Raw genomic sequence first — 21,254 nt, forward strand, 5'->3', positions numbered from 1 at the left:
ATAATATTCACCTGTCCCCTCTCGTCCAGGTCCCATTGAGTGAGTTTGAGTTTTCCTGGAGTAAAATCTCCGATATCCAGTCGCAGGTAAGATGTCTTGACGAGCGAGTCCTTACAATAATGTGATGTAGAAGTAAGAGGGTGACGTTGAACATCAACATGTCTCCTGTTGCAGTTGGAGAAGCTGATCGAGAAGAACTACTACCTCCACAAGTCGGCCCAAGAAGCCTACAAGTCCTACGTGAGAGCTTACGACTCGCACTCGCTCAAACAGATCTACAGCGTCAACACCCTCAATCTCCTGATGGTGGCGCTGTCATTCGGCTTCAAAGTCCCTCCCTACGTTGACCTCAGTATCCTTTGCTTCATTCCCTGCCTGCATCTGTTTAAAACACTAACATGTACATACACACACGTGTGGTAGACCTCTCCGACCACCAGGGGGCTCATTGTGTAGCTTAGAATGACGTGACGCTTGATCCTGACCAACCAGGAGACCCGATGATTGATGTCATGAATGATCTGATCCGGTTCGCTCGTCCCACTAGACCACGTTCCAGCTTTATGACGGTGTCATTATTGAGGTCATGTTTGCTGTCATCACAGCCTGATTTGGCACAGTAAGTTGACGCTGTGGGGGCGGCACGGTGGCCCCCCAGCAAGAAGGTTGTGGGTGGAGCCCCGGCTGCGGCACGGGGTCTTTCTGGGTGAGTCTCCATGTTCTCCCTGTTCCTGCTGGGTTCTCTCTGGTACTCCAGCTTCCTCCACAGTCCAAAGACATCAAGAGGGACCAGGTTAATCCAGACTCTAAATTGACCGTAGGCGTGGCTGGGAGAGAGGATATGGTGATTGAGGGGGCACTTGTGTTTTAGCTGGTCGCCTCATAGAGTGACACCTGCTCCTGATTGACACCCCCCCTCCCGTCGTCAGCTGGCAGCATCAGGACTCAATACAATCAAAGTAAGATGCAGTGAGAGTTGATACATGCCAAGTAGATGTAAGACATTTAAGGCAACGCTTGGGGTTCCGTGTGCACCAAGAGCCTCTTGTATGTGGGGGTCGTGGTTGTTTCACTCCAAATCCATGGCAGACGTGTTTCAAGGGTCATGGATGAGTCAAGCATGTCAGTATGACAGTGCTGGAGTTGATCTCGGTACCGTGGTGATCAGGTGGCCGTCTCATCACCTCCTGGTGGGTGGTGCCAGTGTTTCTGGGCCAATACAGTTTAAACTCTGAGCCGATGGGGTCGTGTCACACACCCATAGCCGTGGTTCCTCCCTCTCCTGAGACTTGCCTGACTCAGGCTGGTGGATCCTCCCTGCATCAGACAAAATTCTAACCATCGTGCAGTGACTCAGTAAGTGCGTGCTCCTAAGTGAGCCAGGTAGCTGATCTCAAGTCAGCACCTGTCAGAGCGAGTCTGACCCTGCTCTGCTCTTAGAGGCTGGTTGGAGGAAACTGTAGTTAAACATCATCAAGTCTGGCGTTTTCCTTAACCTGACTCTTCCTCCCCAGACGTCCACAGCAGCAAAGGTGCGAAGTTGCAGAAGCGCGGCGGTGGAGGCGGCTTCGGTTACCAGAAGTCCAAGAATGTGCACAAGTCCAAGATCTTCAAGCACGTTAACAAAGGACGAGGCGAAAAGAGGCAGTTCTCCCGCTGAGTCACTTCCTGGACTGATTCCTCCTCACCGTTAGAGGAAGTGCTGGTTTCTGTTTCCTGCTCTAACACCACCTCCTGACTCCACCCCTCAGAGGGCCTGTTGTCTTCCAGATGTATGAATGTGTTCAGTATAAAGCTGCTGCTGTCGTTTGCTCACTCTTTGTGCTGCTGTGGGTTCTAAGCAGTGGTTTCATCACCCCTGATGAGAACCAGTCAGGGAGACGAGGCGCTGGTCACATGGTTTATTTCAAGTCAGATCAGATGATTCATCGTCGCAGCAGAGCTGAAGGTGCTGCTGCACAAGCTCTCAAAATGACTCAACACATAATCAGGTGATCAAGACATTCCAACCGTCAGATGACATCATCTAAACATCCTCCGTGGTTCTCTACACACCGACGGATGTTGGTGCTCTAGTGAGCCTCCCAGTCACATGACGTTAGGGTTCTTCAAGACTCCTGTCAGACCTCTGACATCACGGTCCAGTTCCTGGCTGCAGACCCAAGCTCCCGTGCAGCTGGAGCACAGGAAGTCTTGCATGAGCAGGAAGTTCCCACTCAACGATTCTACTACAGTTAAAAGGGAAAGTACAAATCAAACTATGAACAGAGAAATAAAAAGGTTAAAAACAGTACCTTTGCCCCGCCCCTTCAAGTGGAGATACAATCGTACAACTTGTAAAGATCTGATCTGATGTTTCGACTAAAGAAGTCAAGTTGATAGTTCTGTCCTGACGCTTTGAGGCCGTGTTCCCTCTTCCAAGTTCAAAGGTGGCGTGGCTCCACCACGAGGCACTTGTGGTTGATGGTCAGGTCCACTTCTAGCAGGTTACGCAGCAGTTAAAACGACCAAGTCCTGTAAGTCACTGCAGGCTCATCATTCCCACTCCAGGTCCCCCCAGGGTCCAGGTCCCCCCAGGGTCCCGGACCCCCGGCCGCTCATTTCTGCTCGTCTGTCAAGTGGAAAAGAAAAGGTGGTTTTGTTTCTGAGTTAAAATTTAAGAGGGAGCGCGAGTCCACAGACAGGAGGGAAACCTTCAAGGACAGGAAGTGAGACAAAGGTGGGACCCATGCAGACTTCACCGCCTTGTAGATCAAGCGAGTCCTCCAACACCGTGTTAGTGATGTGCTTTGATTCATGTCCTGTAGTGTTGATGGGTTTTGGGGGGGCTCAGGTCTCTAGTTCCCAGTCCCTCACCTACATCACCGCCTCCTGCTGATTATGATTGGCTGTTTCACGAGCTGACTTGGACCTTTGGTGGCTCCTCCCACTGGCAGCGCTGCAGCTCTGGTGGGGAGCCGACCAGCGTGTGTGTAAAACGTTCTAGTGGACACGAGAAACATGCGTGAAGCTGGAAATGAGCCTGGTGTTGAGCTGCTGAGGCCGTGTGGTTCTGATGGGCGAGGGCCTCCCGACAACCTGCGACCAATCAGAACCACTTTAGCACCACTCAGGAGCTTTGAGGAAATTTGGTTCAGCGTCTTCAGACTTTGTTAGAACGGCAGAGTGAGTACAGGGAAACGTCACACGTGGCATGCAGCAGCCAAAGGCAGACCTTAGGGGTCAACTCTGGTGGGGGGAGGGGTGGAAGAAACCCCCCAGGGGGCGCCATTCAGCGTCTTCCCTAAACCTGCTGTCATTGACAAAGACAGAGAGAGCGAGAACACCCCGATGGACCACAGCATCAGAACCCTGCAGTTCATCAGTAGAATTTATGATGCGAGCGTCTAACGCTGTCGGCGTGAGCGCCAGCCTACCGTTGGAGTTGCAACAGGGCTCCGTCGTCTCCCAGTTCATGGCTTTCTGGACGGCCTTCTTCCAGCGCCCAAAGCGGAACTCACTCTCTGAGGAGGACATGCAGGTGAACGCTGTGGTCTGACGGTCCAGTGGCGGACGTGTCCACGCTGGCATCTCTTACCGTCACAGTTAATCTGAGGCTGGTACTTCTCAGACGTGACTTGAGGGAGGTCACCGGGGTTCAGGCTCCACACGTCTACGCCCTCAGCTGCCCCTGCTGCCATGGCTACACCCAGAGCTGTGGTCTCCGACATGGACGGTCGCACTGGACAAACATGGGGGGGACACAAGGACTTCATGGAGGTATTTGTACTTTGGAGTCTCTACTGGTGTGTTTTTAGTGACAAAACAGCAGCGTCATGGTCAGGTCACATGACCGTTAAATAGCTGGGTGGAGGGAGGACAAAGGTGAGGCAGGTGGGGGAATAAACCTGGATTGATTATTGTAGCAAATGTGGTGTGTCTGATACTTAACTACACAACCACAGTGCTTGTTGCTGCCAACAGCCAAGTTCACGAGTCCTGTCACGTGTGTGTGTGTGTGTGTGTGAGAGAGAGAGAGAGAGAGAGACGGGCAGCCTCTTACCCACGGGCATGCAGAGGATGTCTGCCTGCAGCTGCATCAGTAATCTGTTGGTGGTCATGCCTCCATCCACCTGCAGCTGCAGCAGAGGGACGCCGCTGTCCTGGTTCATCGCATCCAAGATCTGATACACACATGCAGTTAACACTGACGCACAAACTGGATCAGCAACAGCACAACAGACGAGGCGGAGAGCAGCAACAGCAGCGCAGGGTTGTTTTCATCACAGATCACATGACAGTTATTTCCATCACTCCCCTCTTTTTCATGGCGATAACGAGACGCTGACAAAATAAACACGGCTCTTTGATGAACACGGTGAGACGTGCGAGTTTTCCTTGTCGAGATGATAATGGAAGTGAACCTTAGTGGCGTCTGACATTCACCACGTGTGGCATTTCTGCTTATTGTGCATCTGTCATTGAAACCCTAAAGCACCGGTGTCAAACTGGCCCCGTCCAGCGCCGGTGTCAAACTGGCCCCGTCCAGCGCCGGTGTCAAACTGGCCCCGTCCAGCGCCGGTGTCAAACTGGCCCCGTCCAGCGCCGGTGTCAAGCTGGCCCCGTCCAGCACCGTGTGGCTGCAGGTTCTCATTCCAACCGAGAAAAAGCAACACCTGAATCCACTTACGTCCATCAAGCTGCGTCCTCACAGCTCATTGGTCGGATCAGGTGTTGCTTTTGCTTGGCTGGAATGAAAACCTGCAGCCACACGGCGCTGGACCAGTTTGCCCCCCCTGCAAAGAGTGTCTGTAATGCTGCTTATCCTTGGTTGGTCACACCCACCGACCAGCATGCAGAGGACATTCTGCCACAGACACCGGACCGCGGCGGCAGCGTCAACAAAGGGGCTGGGCGGTCAGCAAGGACGAGAAGATTTATGGACATATTTTAATGCAATCCAGCAGCACCAAGCACCGACGCACTGCAAAGGGAGATGTGGCCTCACCTGTGCGTGATGCGTGATCCTCAGATCACAAAGCGTTTGCCGTTGGCTGGAAACCTTGTACGTCTAAAACCATTCCTTTAGTCTTGTAACTACTGGTGGAAATGGCCGATCCACACACTCAGCGTGTTGCCATTGCTGTTCTCACAACTGATGTGTGACACTCGTACGATGAAGGTGGGCATCAACTCATGAAAGAACAGATAAAATACGGGGATCGACCGAAATTAATTCGTTAAAAGACTATACTTTTTATCTCCTAAAACTAAACAAACCTTTTTGAGTTTTTGTCAACTGGAGCTGGACTCAAACTATGATATCAAGACGGATTCAAATTTGACTAAAGCTAACAAGCATTTTAGTCCACAAGCCTGAGACAAAGACGAAATTTAAAATGGCTGCCAAAAACAGCACTGCAAACCTCTCGGGTCTGGAAGCAGACGGCCTCCAGAGCAGCAAAAGCCAAGTGGTTCCTGTTGGTGAACTGGGTGAGTCCACAGATGATGCTGCGAGACACAGGAGCACATCGTCATCAGCTGCTCCGACAACAGCGGAACACTTAGAACCCACGCCTCTCACCCTCTGGCACTGGGCTCCCAGTAGGGCGCATACAGGCCTGAAAACGCCGGCACAAAGTAACAGCCGTAGGACGTCCCTGCTGCAGCGGCCAGCTTCTCTGAAATGAGACGGTGAGGCGAGACAGTCGTTCACGGTCTGTCACATCCTCATGTCTGGAATTCGTCTCAGGAGACGGCCAGAGCACCGGAAAGAAAGCCTCCCTGGTGACGGTGTGTGAGTCAGGATTGTGGTGACGATGCTGCGGTGTACGTACCGATCTCTGCGGACGACTGCACGATGCCCATGTTGTCCTTCAGCCAGCGGACCACCGCCCCCGCGATGGCCACGGAGCCCTGGGAGGGAAGAAACACAGCAGGTTACGCCGAGCAGGATGCAGATCAGAGCAAACATCGATACACTCAGAGCTGTCACGCACCTCCAGGGCGTAGCAGGCCAGCTGGTCTTTCCCCAGCTTGTAGGCGACCGTGGTTAGCAGGCCGTGTTCTGACATGACAGGCTGAGGGTCAGAGAGAGACGTTAAGCCGAAGCTGAAACCAGGAGGAGGCTAAGTCATGCAGTCCACCTCACCTTGGTTCCTGTATTTCTCAGCAGGAAGCACCCAGTGCCGTACCTTCAATGAGGAGACAGCCGTTAGAGAGTCGAGTTCAATTCCAGCAAACACTCAGGAAGGACAAACGAGACAAGAGGGCCTCACGTGTTCTTGGCCTGACCCTCCTTGAAGCACATCTGACCCACCAGAGCGGCCGACTGGTCGCCCAGACACTGATGGAGAGAAGGTGGCTGTTACCTGACCGACACTGACATTGGCTGAGGCTCATGAGTTCTAACATGAATCCTTGAAATGTGCTTATTAAGAATTGTGGCCTGGTTCTGGGAGGGACATTCACAGTTTACAGAACTGAACTGGATCACCACTGGACGCCAGTGCAGAACCGCCTGCTGGTAACCACCACAGGCTTCTGATCTACTGGCGTCACTGGTGAGCTGACATCAGGAGAGTGTAAAGTCGTATCAGAGGGTGTCACGTTCACTCCAGCTCCAAACCCTCGATGCCACGTGACACTCTCTGCTCATGAAACATGGAGGAGGCGTTACCCCGGAGATGGGAACTCCTGAGAGGCCGCTGGACGTCTGGTCAGGGGACAGAACAGACACGCCTGTTAGGGTTCACACAAGTCACGGCAGGACTCAGAGCAGGACTCAGAGCAGGTCCTCAACCTCCAGATGGCACGTTTGTAGTCCCACTGCCCACTGTAACCCTGAGCTGCCATGTTTGTAGTCCCACTGCCCACTGTAACCCTGAGCTGCCATGTTTGTAGTCCCACTGCCCACTGTAACCCTGAGCTGCCATGTTCGTAGTCCCACTGCTCACTGTAGCCCAGAGCTGCCATGTTTGTAGTCCCACTGCCCACTGTAACCCTGAGCTGCCATGTTCGTAGTCCCACTGCTCACTGTAGCCCAGAGCTGCCATGTTTGTAGTCCCACTGCCCACTGTAACCCTGAGCTGCCATGTTCGTAGTCCCACTGCTCACTGTAGCCCAGAGCTGCCAGCCATTCCTTACGAGGCTAAAGATACGGCGCCGTGAGGTTTCTGTGAACGGCGGCCTGTCTAAGCTCCGGGCACGGACGGATCACACATCTCCTCATGTTTGTTTGACGCTTAACTGGTCATCAATCACTCCAGCTGAGGAACACTGCAACACCTTTACCTGTGAAAGGCCTGTTGCACTGACGCCCCCCCAACCCAACAGCGGCATGGGGGGCGAGTTCTCAGTTTTGAGCGAACTAAGCTGAAAACAAGCAAGAGAAGGAAAAGCGTCTTGTATCCATTTAGACAACGTCAACAGTGATCATTATTCATCTACTGAAATGTGGGAGGAGCCTCTCGACCAGCACCAATCTGACCCTGAACAATGAAAAGCACAAACCCTGACCTCTGGGACTGCAGTGCAAAGGTCACGTTCCTGGCACAGCTGTCACATCTGGAGGTGACCATGAGACACAGGTCCAGAAACAACACATGATGGCTGCTGCCAGCTGCTGGGAAGTGTAGTCACTTCCTCTTGAACCGGGACAGTCAGTCATTTATTAACCCTTCATCAGCAGCTTATCAGCTAATTAGACTGAGTCCTCCACTGGTAGAGCGATCAGATACTCGTTAGGGTTACGACACCTCTCTCTTGTGACATCACTCTCTCTGACAGAGATGAACTCACCATCTGGCCGTAGATCTCAGAGGAGCTTTTGACGCTGGGGAGAATCTCCATTGGGATGTCGAAGTACCTGCAACAGCAGCAACACAGGATAAAGGTGTGTGTGTGTGTGTGTGTGTGTGTGTGTGTGTGTGTACCTGCAGAGCTCTGGGTCCCAGTCCAGGGTGTGGATGTTGAACAGCATGGTGCGGCTGGCGTTGGACACGTCTGTACAGTGGGCTCCTCCCTTCGGCCCCCCCGTCAAGCACTGAGCAATAACAATAAACACCAGTGAAAACTGGGATCAGCAGGCGCTGCACCAGTTAACCCAGTTACCCTGAACATCCATGACTATCACCTCTGGCATGGACTCTGGACATGTTTGGGTCAAAATGATTGACAGGCACCAACATTTGTGAAATCGCTGTGCTACAGACAACCAACACGTGTGTGGTGCTGCTGGGTGACGGCCCGGCCAAGGTCAGGGTCTCCCGGCGCTTCCTGTTCCTGTTTATGTTGACTGAGTCAGACAGCTGTTCGTGTGACATCATCACCGAGACGGAACATGAACCCAAGGCTGAGACCCCCTGAGCAGCTGCAGGAGGCTGCGATCAGGACGGCAGAGCGAAGGACCGGCGATCCTGAAATGGTTCATCTTCATCCTCACCGGTAACGTCTGTCCCGTTTCCTGCCTGGATCCTCCAGCAGCTCTTACCCAGATGATCCAGGAGTCCACGGTGCCGAACAGGGCGCGCTCTCTCTGCACCGCCTGGCGCACCTCGGCCACATGGTCCAGCAGCCACCGCAGCTTCACTGCACTGAAGTAGGTGCTGATGGGGAGACCCGTCTTGTGCTGCAGGGACAAGGACACACGTCAGGACAACACCCAGGACACCACCAAGGACACCACCCAGGACACCACCCAGGACACCACAAAGAACACACGTCAGGACACCACCAAGGACACACGTCAGGACACACATCAAGACACCACCAAGGACACATGTCAGGACACCACCAAGTACACACTTCAGGACACCACCAAGTACACACGTCAGGACACCACCAAGGACATATGTCAAGACACCACCCAGGACACCACCAAGGACACACGTCAGGACACCACCAAGGAAACCACCAAGGACTCGCGTCAGGACACCACCAAGGAAACCACCAAGGACACGCATCAGGACACCACCCAGGGCACACATCAAGACACCACCCAGGACACCACCAAGGACACACGTCAGGACACCACCAAGGACACAGGTAAGGACACACGTCTGGACACCACCAAGGACACACGTCAGGACACCACCAAGGACACACGTCAGGACACATTTCTGGACACCACCAAGGACACACGTCAGGACACCACCCAGGACACCACCAACTACACACGTCAGGACACCACCAAGGACACACGTCAGGACACCACCAAGGACACACGTCTGGACACATGTCTGGACACCACCAAGTACACACGTCAGGACACCACCAAGGACACATGTCAGGACACATGTTTGGACACCACCAAGGACACACATCTGGACACCGCCAAGGACACACGTCAGGACACCGCCCAGGACACCACCAAGTACACACTTCAGGACACCACCAAGGACACAGGTAAGGACACACGTCAGGACACATGTCTGGACACCACCAAGGACACAGGTAAGGACACACGTCAGGACACCACCAAGGACACACGTCAGGACACATGTCTGGACACCACCAAGGACACACGTCAGGACACCACCCAGGACACCACCAAGTACACACGTCAGGACACCACCAAGGACACACGTCTGGACACACGTCTGGACACCACCAAGTACACACGTCAGGACACCACCAAGGACACACGTCTGGACACCACCAAGGACACACGTCAAGACACCACCAAGGACACATGTCAGGACACACGTCTGGACACCACCAAGGACACACATCTGGACACCGCCAAGGACACACGTCAGGACACCGCCCAGGACACCACCAAGTACACACTTCAGGACACCACCAAGGACACACGTCTGGACACCACCAAGGACACACGTCTGGACACCACCAAGGACACATGTCAGGACACACGTCTGGACACCACCAAGGACACACGTCTGGACACCACCAAGGACACACGTCTGGACACCACCAAGGACACACGTCTGGACACACGTCTGGACACCACCAAGGACACACGTCTGGACACCACCAAGGACACACGTCTGGACACCACCAAGGACACACGTCTGGACACCACCCACACAGTGATGTGGCAGCAAAGACAAGCTTCTACTCCGTAGACAAGTGCCAATGCAGCTACTTCCTGCCCCCCCCCCCCCCTTACCTTCAGATGGTTCTTGTTTCTGCCTGGAGATTTGTTGATCAGCCTCTCCACTGTGGACTGAGTTCGCAGGTCCAACCAAACTACAGAGACAGGAGAGGACAGGAGAGGAGGAACATCACAGCTAATCAGCATTTTTGAAAGTAGATCACCTCAACATCCAACTGGATTCCAACCTGAGGCTATCAAGAACCAGTAACACCAGTCCTGTAGGGTTAGCTGTCTCTCACTCACTCACACACACACACACACACACACACACACACACACACACACACACACACACACACACACACACACACACACACACACACACACACACACACGTGTGACAGGAGGACGTGAACTTGCCTGAACAACACGCTGTTCTAACAGTTTTTACCAGATGTTTATTTTCCTCCGTTGCCTCTTTACCTTGTAAATTACGGTATCTTATCCAGGTGTTGTCCTATCACTCTACACCTGCACCGGTGGTCCAGGTGGTCCTCCTCCACCCAGCCACTGATGCTTCGGTCTCTCTGACTCCCTCGGACCTCCCAGCTGGGCCTGTGGCTTCTTCACTGGGTTCTGATGGGACTCAAGTCCCCTGTGCTGATGAAGGACTCGACATGCTTGGTTGACGGATACTGAGCCATCAGAAAAGCCATGATGCTGCGGTTCTGCTGACGGACGAACTCACAAGAGGTGGAGAACGTTCTCTGACACGCTCCACAGGTGTTCCACTGGGCTCAAACCAAATTCATACCTGCCTCCTGCTTTCCAGTGGATAGATGTGGGGACCGTCCCCCTGACCCTCCTCTCTCTGTCAGGTGTTTCTGTAACCGTGGCAACCCAGTGAAAGCCAAGTGATTTTCTAGAAACGATGACACACACACACACACACACCTGCTAACCTCACACACGCTAACATGCACCGTGACCAGCCAGCTGCCGGTCCACAGCCATGACGGTCCAGCGCGGCGCCTCATCTCAAACCAGTTCTTGCCAGTCCAACAGTGTGAACCGGCTCCCAGCATGGAAAACTGGTTCCTCACGGGATCCGTTTCCATCTCAGCTGGGGCACCATCTTCAAGACCTACAGCGTATAACTGAGTCCAGCACACACCGGAGTCCCGTTTCCACAGCTCATGTTTTTGGAGCTGGAGTACTGTCATGGAATCTGAAGCCTCGCAGCAGTCTGTGGAGGCGGACTGACTTCCCACCTTGCGTGCTTGCGTGGTGGTCCAGACTGAGTTCGAGGGAGTGAGCACGATGCGTACGTAGAAGCCACCTACCGATAGCGTTGTAGAGCGGCTCTCCTGTCTCTTTGTCCCACACCAGCGTGGTCTCTCTCTGATTGGTCACGCCCACCGCTGGGGAAGCAGAAACATGGAGATCAGTGACCCCGGCAGACTAGCATGTCCCGCCACACGCTGACATGGCGGACGGCGCCCCACCTTTGATGCTGGAGACGCTGATGTTGAGCTGGCGGAGTTTCTCACAGGCCCCCTCCATGCACTCGTACACCGACTGTATGATCTCCTTGGGGTCCTCCTCCACCCACCTGAGGCAGGCACGCACGCACACACACACACACACACACGCACCTTTGTGTCGTATGATGTCACACCAGACCCTCCTATGGGCCATTCAAGACCCATGTTTACAGTTTCCTCCAGTACTTTTCAGAATAAAAGCTCTTAATTTCCGTTATTGTACATTAACAAAGAAATGAAGCAATGCTACCAGTCAGACCACCAAACTAATCAGCCGGGGGCCAGTTCAGGCCCGCCGGGGGCCAGTTCAGGCCCGCCGGGGGCCAGTTCAGGCCCGCCGGGGGCCAGTTCAGGCCCGCCGGGGGCCAGTTCAGGCCCGCCGGGGGCCAGTTCAGGCCCGCTGACCAGTGATTGATTGGGGTTCAGCCTGCATCTGAGGACACGGGTGGGTGGGCTCACCCCTCCTTGGGGAAACTCTGCTTGATCTCCACCTGGTGGTGACTCATCAGCTCAGCCGTCTTGGCGTTGAAGACCTGAGGAGGAAACAGGAAGTGATAAGAGAGAGGGTGGGGGAGTGTCATCAGCGCTCAGCATCGCCCAGGGGAGAGAAGGAGGCAGGAGGCCCCGAAACCAGCAAAAGCTGCCAGCCACCGTCCCCTCCCACTGGCGCCCCCCCCCCCACACACACACACACTGGCGCCCCCCCCCCCCCACACACACACACTGGCGCCCCCCCCCCCCCCCCCCCGCCACACTGCTGAGCAGCGTTCCCTGGGAGTCGCCAGTGACGTTCCCTCCAGGTTCCAAAACTTCACCATCGCCTCACTCTGAGCGATGAGTGGGCCGGCATGTGTTTAACCCCTTCCTGTCACTTCCTGTGCTTGGATGAGCTCACAGGAAGTGACAAGCAATACGAGTCTATGATCAAGGATGACGTTTGGTTGCATCACATGACACTGATAAGCCAGAGCCGTTGAGAGAAGACCCTTGAAGAGCTGCGTGTAGCGGCGATGCACCAGCGTTCTGGTGACATCATCCTACTGAGTAGCGGACAGAAGGAAGTGTAACTGCGTCCTTTGGTCCTCAAATGTAGCTTGACAGGCACAAACTCCTCCCCCGATCATAGACCAGCACGCCTCACCGGCCCGGTCCTGCCGCGAGCCTCAAAAACAACCTCCGAGGTTAAAAATGAACTTCTGGTGGTTCGACCTGCGTGTCACCGGACGAAGACCCCCGCACCTCCAACGGGGTGAGAACTGTTTGGAAACAATCGCTCCCTTATGAAGACGCCGGCGAGTCCCAGAGTCCCGCCCACCGCTGGAGGACCGGCCGTGTGTGCAGCACCTGCCTCAGTGCTGCCAGCTGTAAACACTCCTCACACCAGTGACACCAGGTAGATGTCGGCGGCCCCTTGATGTGACCTGACGTCCACGTTCATGCTGAACGACTCACCAACACAATGACATCACTGGACCGCCTACGGGCAGCGTGTCGCCTCTGCACCCCGGTGCTGGTTCCAGGAGCTGCGAGTCCAGCTGACCCACTCAGGTCCTGCATCGCTGGGTTCCCTCCGTTCAGTGGCGCGTTCAGGGAGCAGCTTCAGACGCTGTCGTGATGTTTATCACAACATGGATCCAGTTTTACCACGATTCGTCATCTGACGCAGCGCCGGCAGACGCACGGATGAAACGCTTCCTGACAACGCATTTTTCTCGTACGCACAAATGATGGCAGTTAAACAGGAAGTGACATTGAGTGCCTGCAACTGACAGATATTTGAACTCCGTTCTTCCATCAATTAACAAACGTCTCCATGGTAACCAATACCAGCAAAAATGAGGCTCAGTTCACCTGGAGCTTCACCTGTGCTACAGACGTGTTCTACACCGAGGTGATGACATCAGCATGTCGGGGTTATGGAAATATCTGAAATCACAACAATCGAATTCTTTGGGTCAAACGGATCTAAAGTATGGAATCAGTGGAGTCCTGGACTCCTCTCTCAGGTCCACGGCCCGGTTCTGCTCTGGTCTCATCACCTGACCGTCAGGACCAGGCCACCGACCAACTTCTCCAGGTGGGATCCAACATGACATCGAGGATGGGTTTCACTTCTCCTTGTAGGAGGAGCTTCGTCCCTCTGTGGTCCAACGTTGCGAATCACAGCTGATGCCGTGGGCCCTGAACGCAACACATGACGCAATCTGCTCCCGCTGAGACGTTCAAGGAACCTGGAATCTCAGGTCGATGAGCTCTCGGTGTGTGTGGCCAGTGACCCCGAACGTGTGGCACCTGGACGGTTCTCACGTCACGAGCTCATCGGAAGTCTCGAACATGAATCGTTTAACTGGCGAACCGCGAGCTGACTGGACGGAAACAGATTTCTGGGACAGAACCGAGAAAGAAGAGGAGAGCAGAGTGAGGGTCGCGAGCGTGTGGCCGGCTCCGCCACGTCACTCACCAGGAAGCGCGTGGAGCTCGTGCCCTGGTCGATGGCGGCCACCAGCGGATTTGTGGAGGTCATTTTCCGTTCAGGAAAACGCGGGGGACGGAGAACTGGAGACTGCTGCTGCTGCTGCTGCTGCTGGCTGAGTGTCGGCACGCCGGTTCTGCTCCGCCCACCTCCACCTCTACTGGGGGCCTGATTGGTGTGACCTCAGAAGGCGTCGGCCGTCTTATGGCCAATCGGATTTGGGGGCTCGATGTGTTCCTCAAGAGAGACACGCAGATGGGGTCACAGAGAAAATCACCCCGCAACCACGCTCACACACACACGCGCACACACGCGCACACACACACAAACACACACAGACACACACACAGCCTTGCTCCACCACACTAAATAAAGATACCTTCTATTTTTAGGCTTTTGGGCCTATTATCAGCAGACATCGAGAAAAAGAAGAGAAGGACAGCTGTGTGTGTGTGTGTGTGTGTGTGTGTGTGTGTGTGTGTGTGTGTGTGTGTGTGTGTGTGTCATGATGAGGTTCATTCTATGTGTCCTGTGTGAAGCGGTCAGAGAGGCCAGAAAAACAAGGCTTGTACTTTGAACCTGAATCCCTCACACACACTCACACAAACACACACACACACACATTTTCTAAATCACATCGAGTGTGTTTTAATGGAACGGCATGAGGAGCAGCGTCTCACATTAAAAACAAGAACACAAATCAACAAATCTTATGAAATAACGATCTATTGTGTTTTAATGATGATCAGCACAGCAGGACACTGAGTGAGTGTGTGTGTGTGGTGTGTGTGGGTCTGTGAGTGTGTGTGTGTGGTGTGAGTTTGTGTGTGTGTGAGTTTGTGTCTGTGAGTTTGTGTGTCGGTCTGTGAGTGTGTGTGTGTGTGTGTGAGTTTGTGCGTGGTGTGAGTGTGTGTGTGGTGTGACTGTATGTCTGTGAGTTTGTGTCTGTGAGTTTGTGTGGTGTGAGTTTGTATGTGGTGTGAGTGTGTGTGTGGTGTGAGTGTGTGTCTGTGAGCTTGTGTGTGTGAGTTTGTGTGTGGTGTGTGTCTGTGAGTTTGTGTGTGGTGTGAGTGTGTGTGTGAGTTTGTGTGTGGTGTGTGTCTGTGAGTTTGTGTGTGGTGTGAGTGTGTGTCTGTGAGCTTGTGTGTGTGAGTTTATGTGGTCTGTGAGTTTGTGTGTGGGTCTGTGAGTTTGTGTGTGGTGTGAGTTTGTGTGTGGTGTGAGTGTGTGTCTGTGAGCTTGTGTGTGTGAGTTTGTGTGTGGTGTGTGTCTGTGAGTTTGTGTGTGGTGTGAGTGTGTGTGTGAGTTTGTGTGTGGTGTGTGTCTATGAGTTTGTGTGTGGTGTGAGTGTGTGTCTGTGAGCTTGTGTGTGTGAGTTTATGTGGTCTGTGAGTTTGTGTGTGGGTCTGTGAGTTTGTGTGTGGTGTGAGTGTGTTAGTCTGTGAATTTGTGTGTGGTGTGAGTGTGTGTCTGAGTTTTTGTGTGTGGTGTGAGTTTGTGTGTGTGAGTTTGTGTGTGGTGTGAGTTTGTGTGGGGTGAGTGTGTGTGTGTGTGTGTGAGTTTGTGTGTGTTGTGTGTGTCCGTGAGTTTGTGTGTCTGTGAGCTTGTGTGTGTGAGTTTGTGTGTGGTGTGTGTCTATGAGTTTGTGTGTGTGTGTGAGTGTGTGTCTGTGAGCTTGTGTGTGTGAGTTTGTGTGTGGTGTGTGTGAGTGTGTGTGTGGTGTGAGTGTGTGTCTGTGAGTTTGTGTGTGTGTGTGTTTCTGTGAGCTTGTGTGTGTGAGTTTGTGTGTGGTGTGTGTCTGTGAGTTTGTGTGTGTGAGTTTGTGTGTGTGAGTGTGTGTCTGTGAGCTTGTGTGTGTGAATTTGTGTGTGGTGTGAGTGTGTGTCTGTGAGTTTGTGTGTGTGTGTGTCTATGAGCTTGTGTGTGTGAGTTTGTGTGTGGTGTGTGTTTGGGTCTGTGAGTTTTTGTGTCTGTGAGTTTGTGTGTGGTGTGAGTGTGTGTCTGTGAGTTTGTGTGGTGTGAGTTTGTGTGTGGTGTGAGTGTGTGTGTGGTGTGACTGTATGTCTGTGAGTTTGTGTGTGTGAGTTTGTGTGTGTGAGTTTGTGTGTGGTGTGAGTTTGTGTGGTGGGAGTTTGTGTGGGGTGAGTGTGTGTGTGTGTGAGTTTGTGTGTGTTGTGTGCGCCCGTGAGTTTGTGTGTCTGTGAGCTTGTGTGTGTGAGTTTGTGTGTGGTGTGTGTCTATGAGTTTGTGTGTGTGAGTGTGTGTGTGTGAGTGTGTGTCTGTGAGCTTGTGTGTGTGAGTTTGTGTGTGGTGAGTGTGAGTTTGTGTGTGGTGTGAGTTTGTGTGTGGTGTGAGTGTGTGTGTGGTGTGAGTGTGTGTCTGTGAGTTTGTGTGTGTGAGTGTGTTTCTGTGAGCTTGTGTGTGTGAGTTTGTGTGTGGTGTGTGTCTATGAGTTTGTGTGTGTGAGTGTGTGTGTGTGAGTGTGTGTCTGTGAGCTTGTGTGTGTGAGTTTGTGTGTGGTGTGTGTGAGTGTGTGTGTGGTGTGAGTGTGTGTCTGTGAGTTTGTGTGTGTGTGTGTTTCTGTGAGCTTGTGTGTGTGAGTTTGTGTGTGGTGTGTGTCTGTGAGTTTGTGTGTGTGAGTTTGTGTGTGTGAGTGTGTGTCTGTGAGCTTGTGTGTGTGAATTTGTGTGTGGTGTGAGTGTGTGTCTGTGAGTTTGTGTGTGTGTGTGTCTATGAGCTTGTGTGTGTGAGTTTGTGTGTGGTGTGTGTTTGGGTCTGTGAGTTTTTGTGTCTGTGAGTTTGTGTGTGGTGTGAGTGTGTGTCTGTGAGTTTGTGTGGTGTGAGTTTGTGTGTGGTGTGAGTGTGTGTGTGGTGTGACTGTATGTCTGTGAGTTTGTGTGTGTGAGTTTGTGTGTGTGAGTTAGTGTGTGGTGTGAGTGTGTGTCCGTGAGTTTGTGTGTGTTGTGTGTGAGTGTGTGTCTGTGAGCTTGTGTGTGTGAGTTTGTGTGTGGTGTGTGTGAGTTTGTGTGTGGTGTGAGTGTGTGTGTGGTGTGAGTGTGTGTCTGTGAGTTTGTGTGTGTGAGTGTGTTTCTGTGAGCCTGTGTGTGTGAGTTTGTGTGTGGTGTGTGTCTGTGAGTTTGTGTGTGTGAGTTTGTGTGTGTGAGTGTGTGTCTGTGAGCTTGTGTGTGTGAATTTGTGTGTGGTGTGAGTGTGTGTCTGTGAGTTTGTGTGTGTGTGTGTCTATGAGCTTGTGTGTGTGAGTTTGTGTGTGGTGTGTGTTTGGGTCTGTGAGTTTTTGTGTCTGTGAGTTTGTGTGTGGTGTGAGTGTGTGTCTGTGAGTTTGTGTGGTGTGAGTTTGTGTGTGGTGTGAGTGTGTGTGTGGTGTGACTGTATGTCTGTGAGTTTGTGTGTGTGAGTTTGTGTGTGTGAGTTAGTGTGTGGTGTGAGTGTGTGTCCGTGAGTTTGTGTGTGTTGTGTGTGTGGGTCTGTGAGTTTTTGTGTCTGTGAGTTTGTGTGTGGTGTGAGTTTGTGTGGTGTGAGAGTGTGTGTGTGAGTTTGTGTGTGTTCTGTGTGTCTGTGAGTTTGTGTGTGTGAGTTTGTGTGTGGTGTGTGTCTGTGAGTTTGTGTGTGGTGTGAGTTTGTGTGTGGTGTGAGTTTGTGTGTGGTGTGAGTGAGTGTCTGTGAGTGAGTGTCTGTGAGTTTGTGTGTAGTGTGAGTGTGTGTCTGTGAGTTTGTGTGTGTGTGAGTTTGTGTGTGTGATTGTGTGTCTGTGAGCTTGTGTGTGTGAATTCGTGTGTGGTGTGAGTGTGTGTCTGTGAGTTTGTGTGTGTGTGTGTGTGTGTGTGTGTCTGTGAGCTTGTGTGTGTGAGTTTGTGTGTGGTGTGTGTTTGGGTCTGTGAGTTTTTGTGTCTGTGAGTTTGTGTATGGTGTGAGTGTGTGTCTGTGAGTTTGTGTGTGGTGTGAGTGTGTGTGTGGTGTGACTGTATGTCTGTGAGTTTGTGTGTGTGAGTTAGTGTGTGGTGTGTGTGTGGGTCTGTGAGTTTTTGTGTCTGTGAGTTTGTGTGTGGTGTGAGTGTGTGTGTCTGTGAGTTTGTGTGTGGTGTGAGTTTGTGTGGTGTGAGTGTGTGTGTGTGAGTTTGTGTGTGTTGTGTGGGTCTGTGAGTCTGTGTGTCTGTGAGTTTGTGTGTGTGAGTTTGTGTGTGGTGTGTGTCTGTGAGTTTGTGTGTGGTGTGAGTTTGTGTGTGGTGTGAGTGAGTGTGTGTTGTGAGTGTGTGTCTGTGAGTTTGTGTGTGGTGTGAGTGTGTGTCTGTGAGTTTGTGTGTGTGTGTGTCTGTGAGCTTGTGTGTGTGTGAGTTTGTGTGTGTGAGTGTGTGTCTGTGAGCTTGTGTGTGTGAATTTGTGTGTGGTGTGAGTGAGTGTCTGTGAGTTTGTGTGTGTGTGTGTGTGTCTGTGAGCTTGTGTGTGTGAGTTTGTGTGTGTCTGTGAGTTTGTGTGTGTTGTGTGTGTCTGTTAGTTTGTGTGTGGTGTGAGTTTGTGTGTGGTGTGAGTGTGTGTCTGTGAGTTTGTGTGTGTGAGTGTGTGTCTGTGAGCTTGTGTGTGTGAGTTTGTGTGTGGTGTGAGTGTGTGTGAGTTTGTGTGTGTGAGTGTGTGTCTGTGAGCTTGAGTGTGTGATTTTGTGTGTGTCTGTGAGTTTGTGTGTGTTGTGTGTGTCTGTTAGTTTGTGTGTGGTGTGAGTTTGTGTGTGGTGTGAGTGAGTGTCTGTGAGTTTGTGTGTGGTGTGAGTGTGTGTCTGTGAGTTTGTGTGTGGTGTGAGTGTGTGTCTGTGAGTTTGTGTGTGTCTGTGAGTTTGTGTGAGTTTGTGTGTGTTGTGAGTGTGTGTCTGTGAGTTTGTGTGTGGTGTGAGTGTGTGTCTGTGAGTTTGTGTGTGTGAGTGTGTGTCTGTGAGCTTGTGTGTGTGAGTTTGTGTGTGTCTGTGAGTTTGTGTGTGTTGTGTGTGTCTGTGAGTTTGTGTGTCTGTGAGTTTGTGTGTGGTGTGAGTGTGTCTGTGAGTTTGTGTGGTGTGAGTGTGTGTCTGTGAGTTTGTGTGTGTGAGTTTGTGTGTGTGAGTTTGTGTGTCTGTGAGTTTGTGTGTGGTGTGAGTGTGTGTCTGTGAGTTTGTGTGTCTGTGAGTTTGTGTCTGTGAGTTTGTGTGTGGTGTGAGTGTGTGTCTGTGAGTTTGTGTGGTGTGAGTGTGTGTCTGTGAGTTTGTGTGTGTGAGTTTGTGTGTGTGTGTTTGTGTGTGGTGTGTGTCTGTGAGTTTGTGTGTGGTGTGAGTGTCTGTGAGTTTGTGTGTGTTGTGAGTGTGTGTCTGTGAGTTTATGTGTGTGAGTGTGTGTCTGTGAGCTTGTGTCTGTGAGTTTGTGTGGTGTGTGTCTGTGAGTTTGTGTGTGGTGTGAGTGTGAGCATGTGTCTGTGAGTTTTTGTGTGGTGTGAGTGTGTGTGTGGTGTGAGTGTGTGTGTGGTGTGAGTGTGTGTCTGTGAGTTTGTGTGTGTCTGTGAGCGTGAGTGTGTGTCTGTTAGTTTGTGTGTGTTGTGAGTGTGTGTCTGAGTTTGTGTGTGTGAGTGTGTGTCTGTGAGCTTGTGTGTGTGAGTTTGTGTGTGTTGTGTTTCTGTGAGTTTGTGTGTGGTGTGAGTGTGAGCATGTGTCTGTGAGTTTTTGTGTGGTGTGAGAGTGTGTTTGTGGTGTGAGTGTGTGTGTGGTGTGAGTGTGTGTCTGTGAGTTTGTGTGTGTCTGTGAGCGTGAGTGTGCGTCTGTTAGTTTGTGTGTGGTGTGAGTTTGTGTGTGGTGTGAGTGTGTGTCTGTGAGTTTGTGTGTGTGAGTGTGTGTCTGTGAGCTTGTGTGTGTGAGTTTGTGTGTGGTGTGAGTGTGTGTCTGTGAGCTTGTGTGTGTGAGTTTGTGTGTGGTGTGAGTGTGTGTGAGTTTGTGTGTGTGAGTGTGTGTCTGTGAGCTTGAGTGTGTGATTTTGTGTGTGTCTGTGAGTTTGTGTGTGTTGTGTGTGTCTGTTAGTTTGTGTGTGGTGTGAGTTTGTGTGTGGTGCGAGTGAGTGTCTGTGAGTTTGTGTGTGGTGTGAGTGTGTGTCTGTGAGTTTGTGTGTGGTGTGAGTGTGTGTCTGTGAGTTTGTGTGTGTGAGTTAGTGTGTGGTGTGTGTGTGGGTCTGTGAGTTTTTGTGTCTGTGAGTTTGTGTGTGGTGTGAGTGTGTGTGTCTGTGAGTTTGTGTGTGGTGTGAGTTTGTGTGGTGTGAGTGTGTGTGTGTGAGTTTGTGTGTGTTGTGTGGGTCTGTGAGTCTGTGTGTCTGTGAGTTTGTGTGTGTGAGTTTGTGTGTGGTGTGTGTCTGTTTTTTTGTGTGGTGTGAGTTTGTGTGTGGTGTGAGTGAGTGTGTGTTGTGAGTGTGTGTCTGTGAGTTTGTGTGTGGTGTGAGTGTGTGTCTGTGAGTTTGTGTGTGTGAGTGTGTCTGTGAGCTTGTGTGTGTGTGAGTTTGTGTGTGTGAGTGTGTGTCTGTGAGCTTGTGTGTGTGAATTTGTGTGTGGTGTGAGTGAGTGTCTGTGAGTTTGTGTGTGGTGTGAGTGTGTGTGTGAGTTTGTGTGTGGTGTGTGTCTGTGAGTTTGTGTGTGGTGTGAGTGTGTGTCTGTGAGCTTGTGTGTGTGAGTTTATGTGGTCTGTGAGTTTGTGTGTGGGTCTGTGAGTTTGTGTGTGGTGTGAGTGTGTGTCTGAGTTTTTGTGTGTGGTGGGAGTTTGTGTGTGTGAGTTTGTGTGTGGTGTGAGTTTGTGTGGTGGGAGTTTGTGTGGGGTGAGTGTGTGTGTGTGTGAGTTTGTGTGTGTTGTGTGCGCCCGTGAGTTTGTGTGTCTGTGAGCTTGTGTGTGTGAGTTTGTGTGTGGTGTGTGTCTATGAGTTTGTGTGTGTGAGTGTGTGTGTGTGAGTGTGTGTCTGTGAGCGTGAGTGTGCGTCTGTTAGTTTGTGTGTGGTGTGAGTTTGTGTGTGGTGTGAGTGTGTGTCTGTGAGTTTGTGTGTGTGAGTGTGTGTCTGTGAGCTTGTGTGTGTGAGTTTGTGTGTGGTGTGAGTGTGTGTCTGTGAGTTTGTGTGTGTGAGTGTGTGTCTGTGAGCTTGTGTGTGTGAGTTTGTGTGTGGTGTGAGTGTGTGTGAGTTTGTGTGTGTGAGTGTGT

The 21,254-nt window shown here is 52.0% G+C and overlaps 2 protein-coding genes across 6 annotated transcripts in view; one reads left to right on the forward strand and one right to left on the reverse strand.

Moving 5' to 3' along the window:
• The window catches only part of ddx18 (DEAD (Asp-Glu-Ala-Asp) box polypeptide 18), a 10,260-nt gene extending 5,909 nt beyond the window's left edge, over positions 1–4,351 (forward strand). For both annotated transcript variants that reach the window (XM_086221037.1, XM_086221038.1), the window contains exons 12-14: positions 30–86; positions 175–352; positions 1,515–4,351. In XM_086221037.1, the coding sequence (XP_086077163.1) occupies positions 30–86; positions 175–352; positions 1,515–1,660 (381 nt within the window). In that variant the 3' untranslated portion in view covers positions 1,661–4,351. The remainder of the gene's footprint in view (positions 1–29; positions 87–174; positions 353–1,514) is intronic.
• Positions 1–14,208, reverse strand: part of LOC147252672 (glycerol kinase-like) — a 22,605-nt gene extending 8,397 nt beyond the window's left edge. Inside the window, exons 1-19 of one of the 4 annotated variants that reach the window (XM_086221041.1) lie at positions 14,042–14,208; positions 12,040–12,113; positions 11,542–11,648; positions 11,380–11,457; positions 10,109–10,188; positions 8,471–8,608; positions 7,914–8,023; positions 7,780–7,846; positions 6,659–6,694; positions 6,258–6,325; positions 6,131–6,173; positions 5,979–6,059; positions 5,817–5,895; positions 5,564–5,660; positions 5,406–5,490; positions 4,043–4,163; positions 3,578–3,721; positions 3,417–3,503; positions 343–3,292 (exon numbers count right to left, since the gene is read on the reverse strand). In XM_086221041.1, coding sequence (XP_086077167.1) covers positions 3,216–3,292; positions 3,417–3,503; positions 3,578–3,721; positions 4,043–4,163; positions 5,406–5,490; positions 5,564–5,660; positions 5,817–5,895; positions 5,979–6,059; positions 6,131–6,173; positions 6,258–6,325; positions 6,659–6,694; positions 7,780–7,846; positions 7,914–8,023; positions 8,471–8,608; positions 10,109–10,188; positions 11,380–11,457; positions 11,542–11,648; positions 12,040–12,113; positions 14,042–14,104 — 1,635 coding nt within the window. In that variant the 5' untranslated portion in view covers positions 14,105–14,208 and the 3' untranslated portion in view covers positions 343–3,215. Of the gene's footprint in view, positions 1–342; positions 3,504–3,577; positions 3,722–4,042; positions 4,164–5,405; positions 5,491–5,563; positions 5,661–5,816; positions 5,896–5,978; positions 6,060–6,130; positions 6,174–6,257; positions 6,326–6,658; positions 6,695–7,779; positions 7,847–7,913; positions 8,024–8,470; positions 8,609–10,108; positions 10,189–11,379; positions 11,458–11,541; positions 11,649–12,039; positions 12,114–14,041 lie in introns of those variants that run through there. The other 3 variants (XM_086221042.1, XR_015118786.1, XM_086221040.1) reach the window with 3 other exon arrangements.
• Positions 14,209–21,254: the final 7,046 nt, after the last annotated feature.

Source organism: Aulostomus chinensis, chromosome 12 (genome assembly GCF_037954235.1).
Source record: "Aulostomus chinensis isolate RoL2024-O1b breed Wild chromosome 12, RoL_Achi_v1.0, whole genome shotgun sequence".
Lineage (NCBI taxonomy): Eukaryota > Metazoa > Chordata > Actinopteri > Syngnathiformes > Aulostomidae > Aulostomus > Aulostomus chinensis.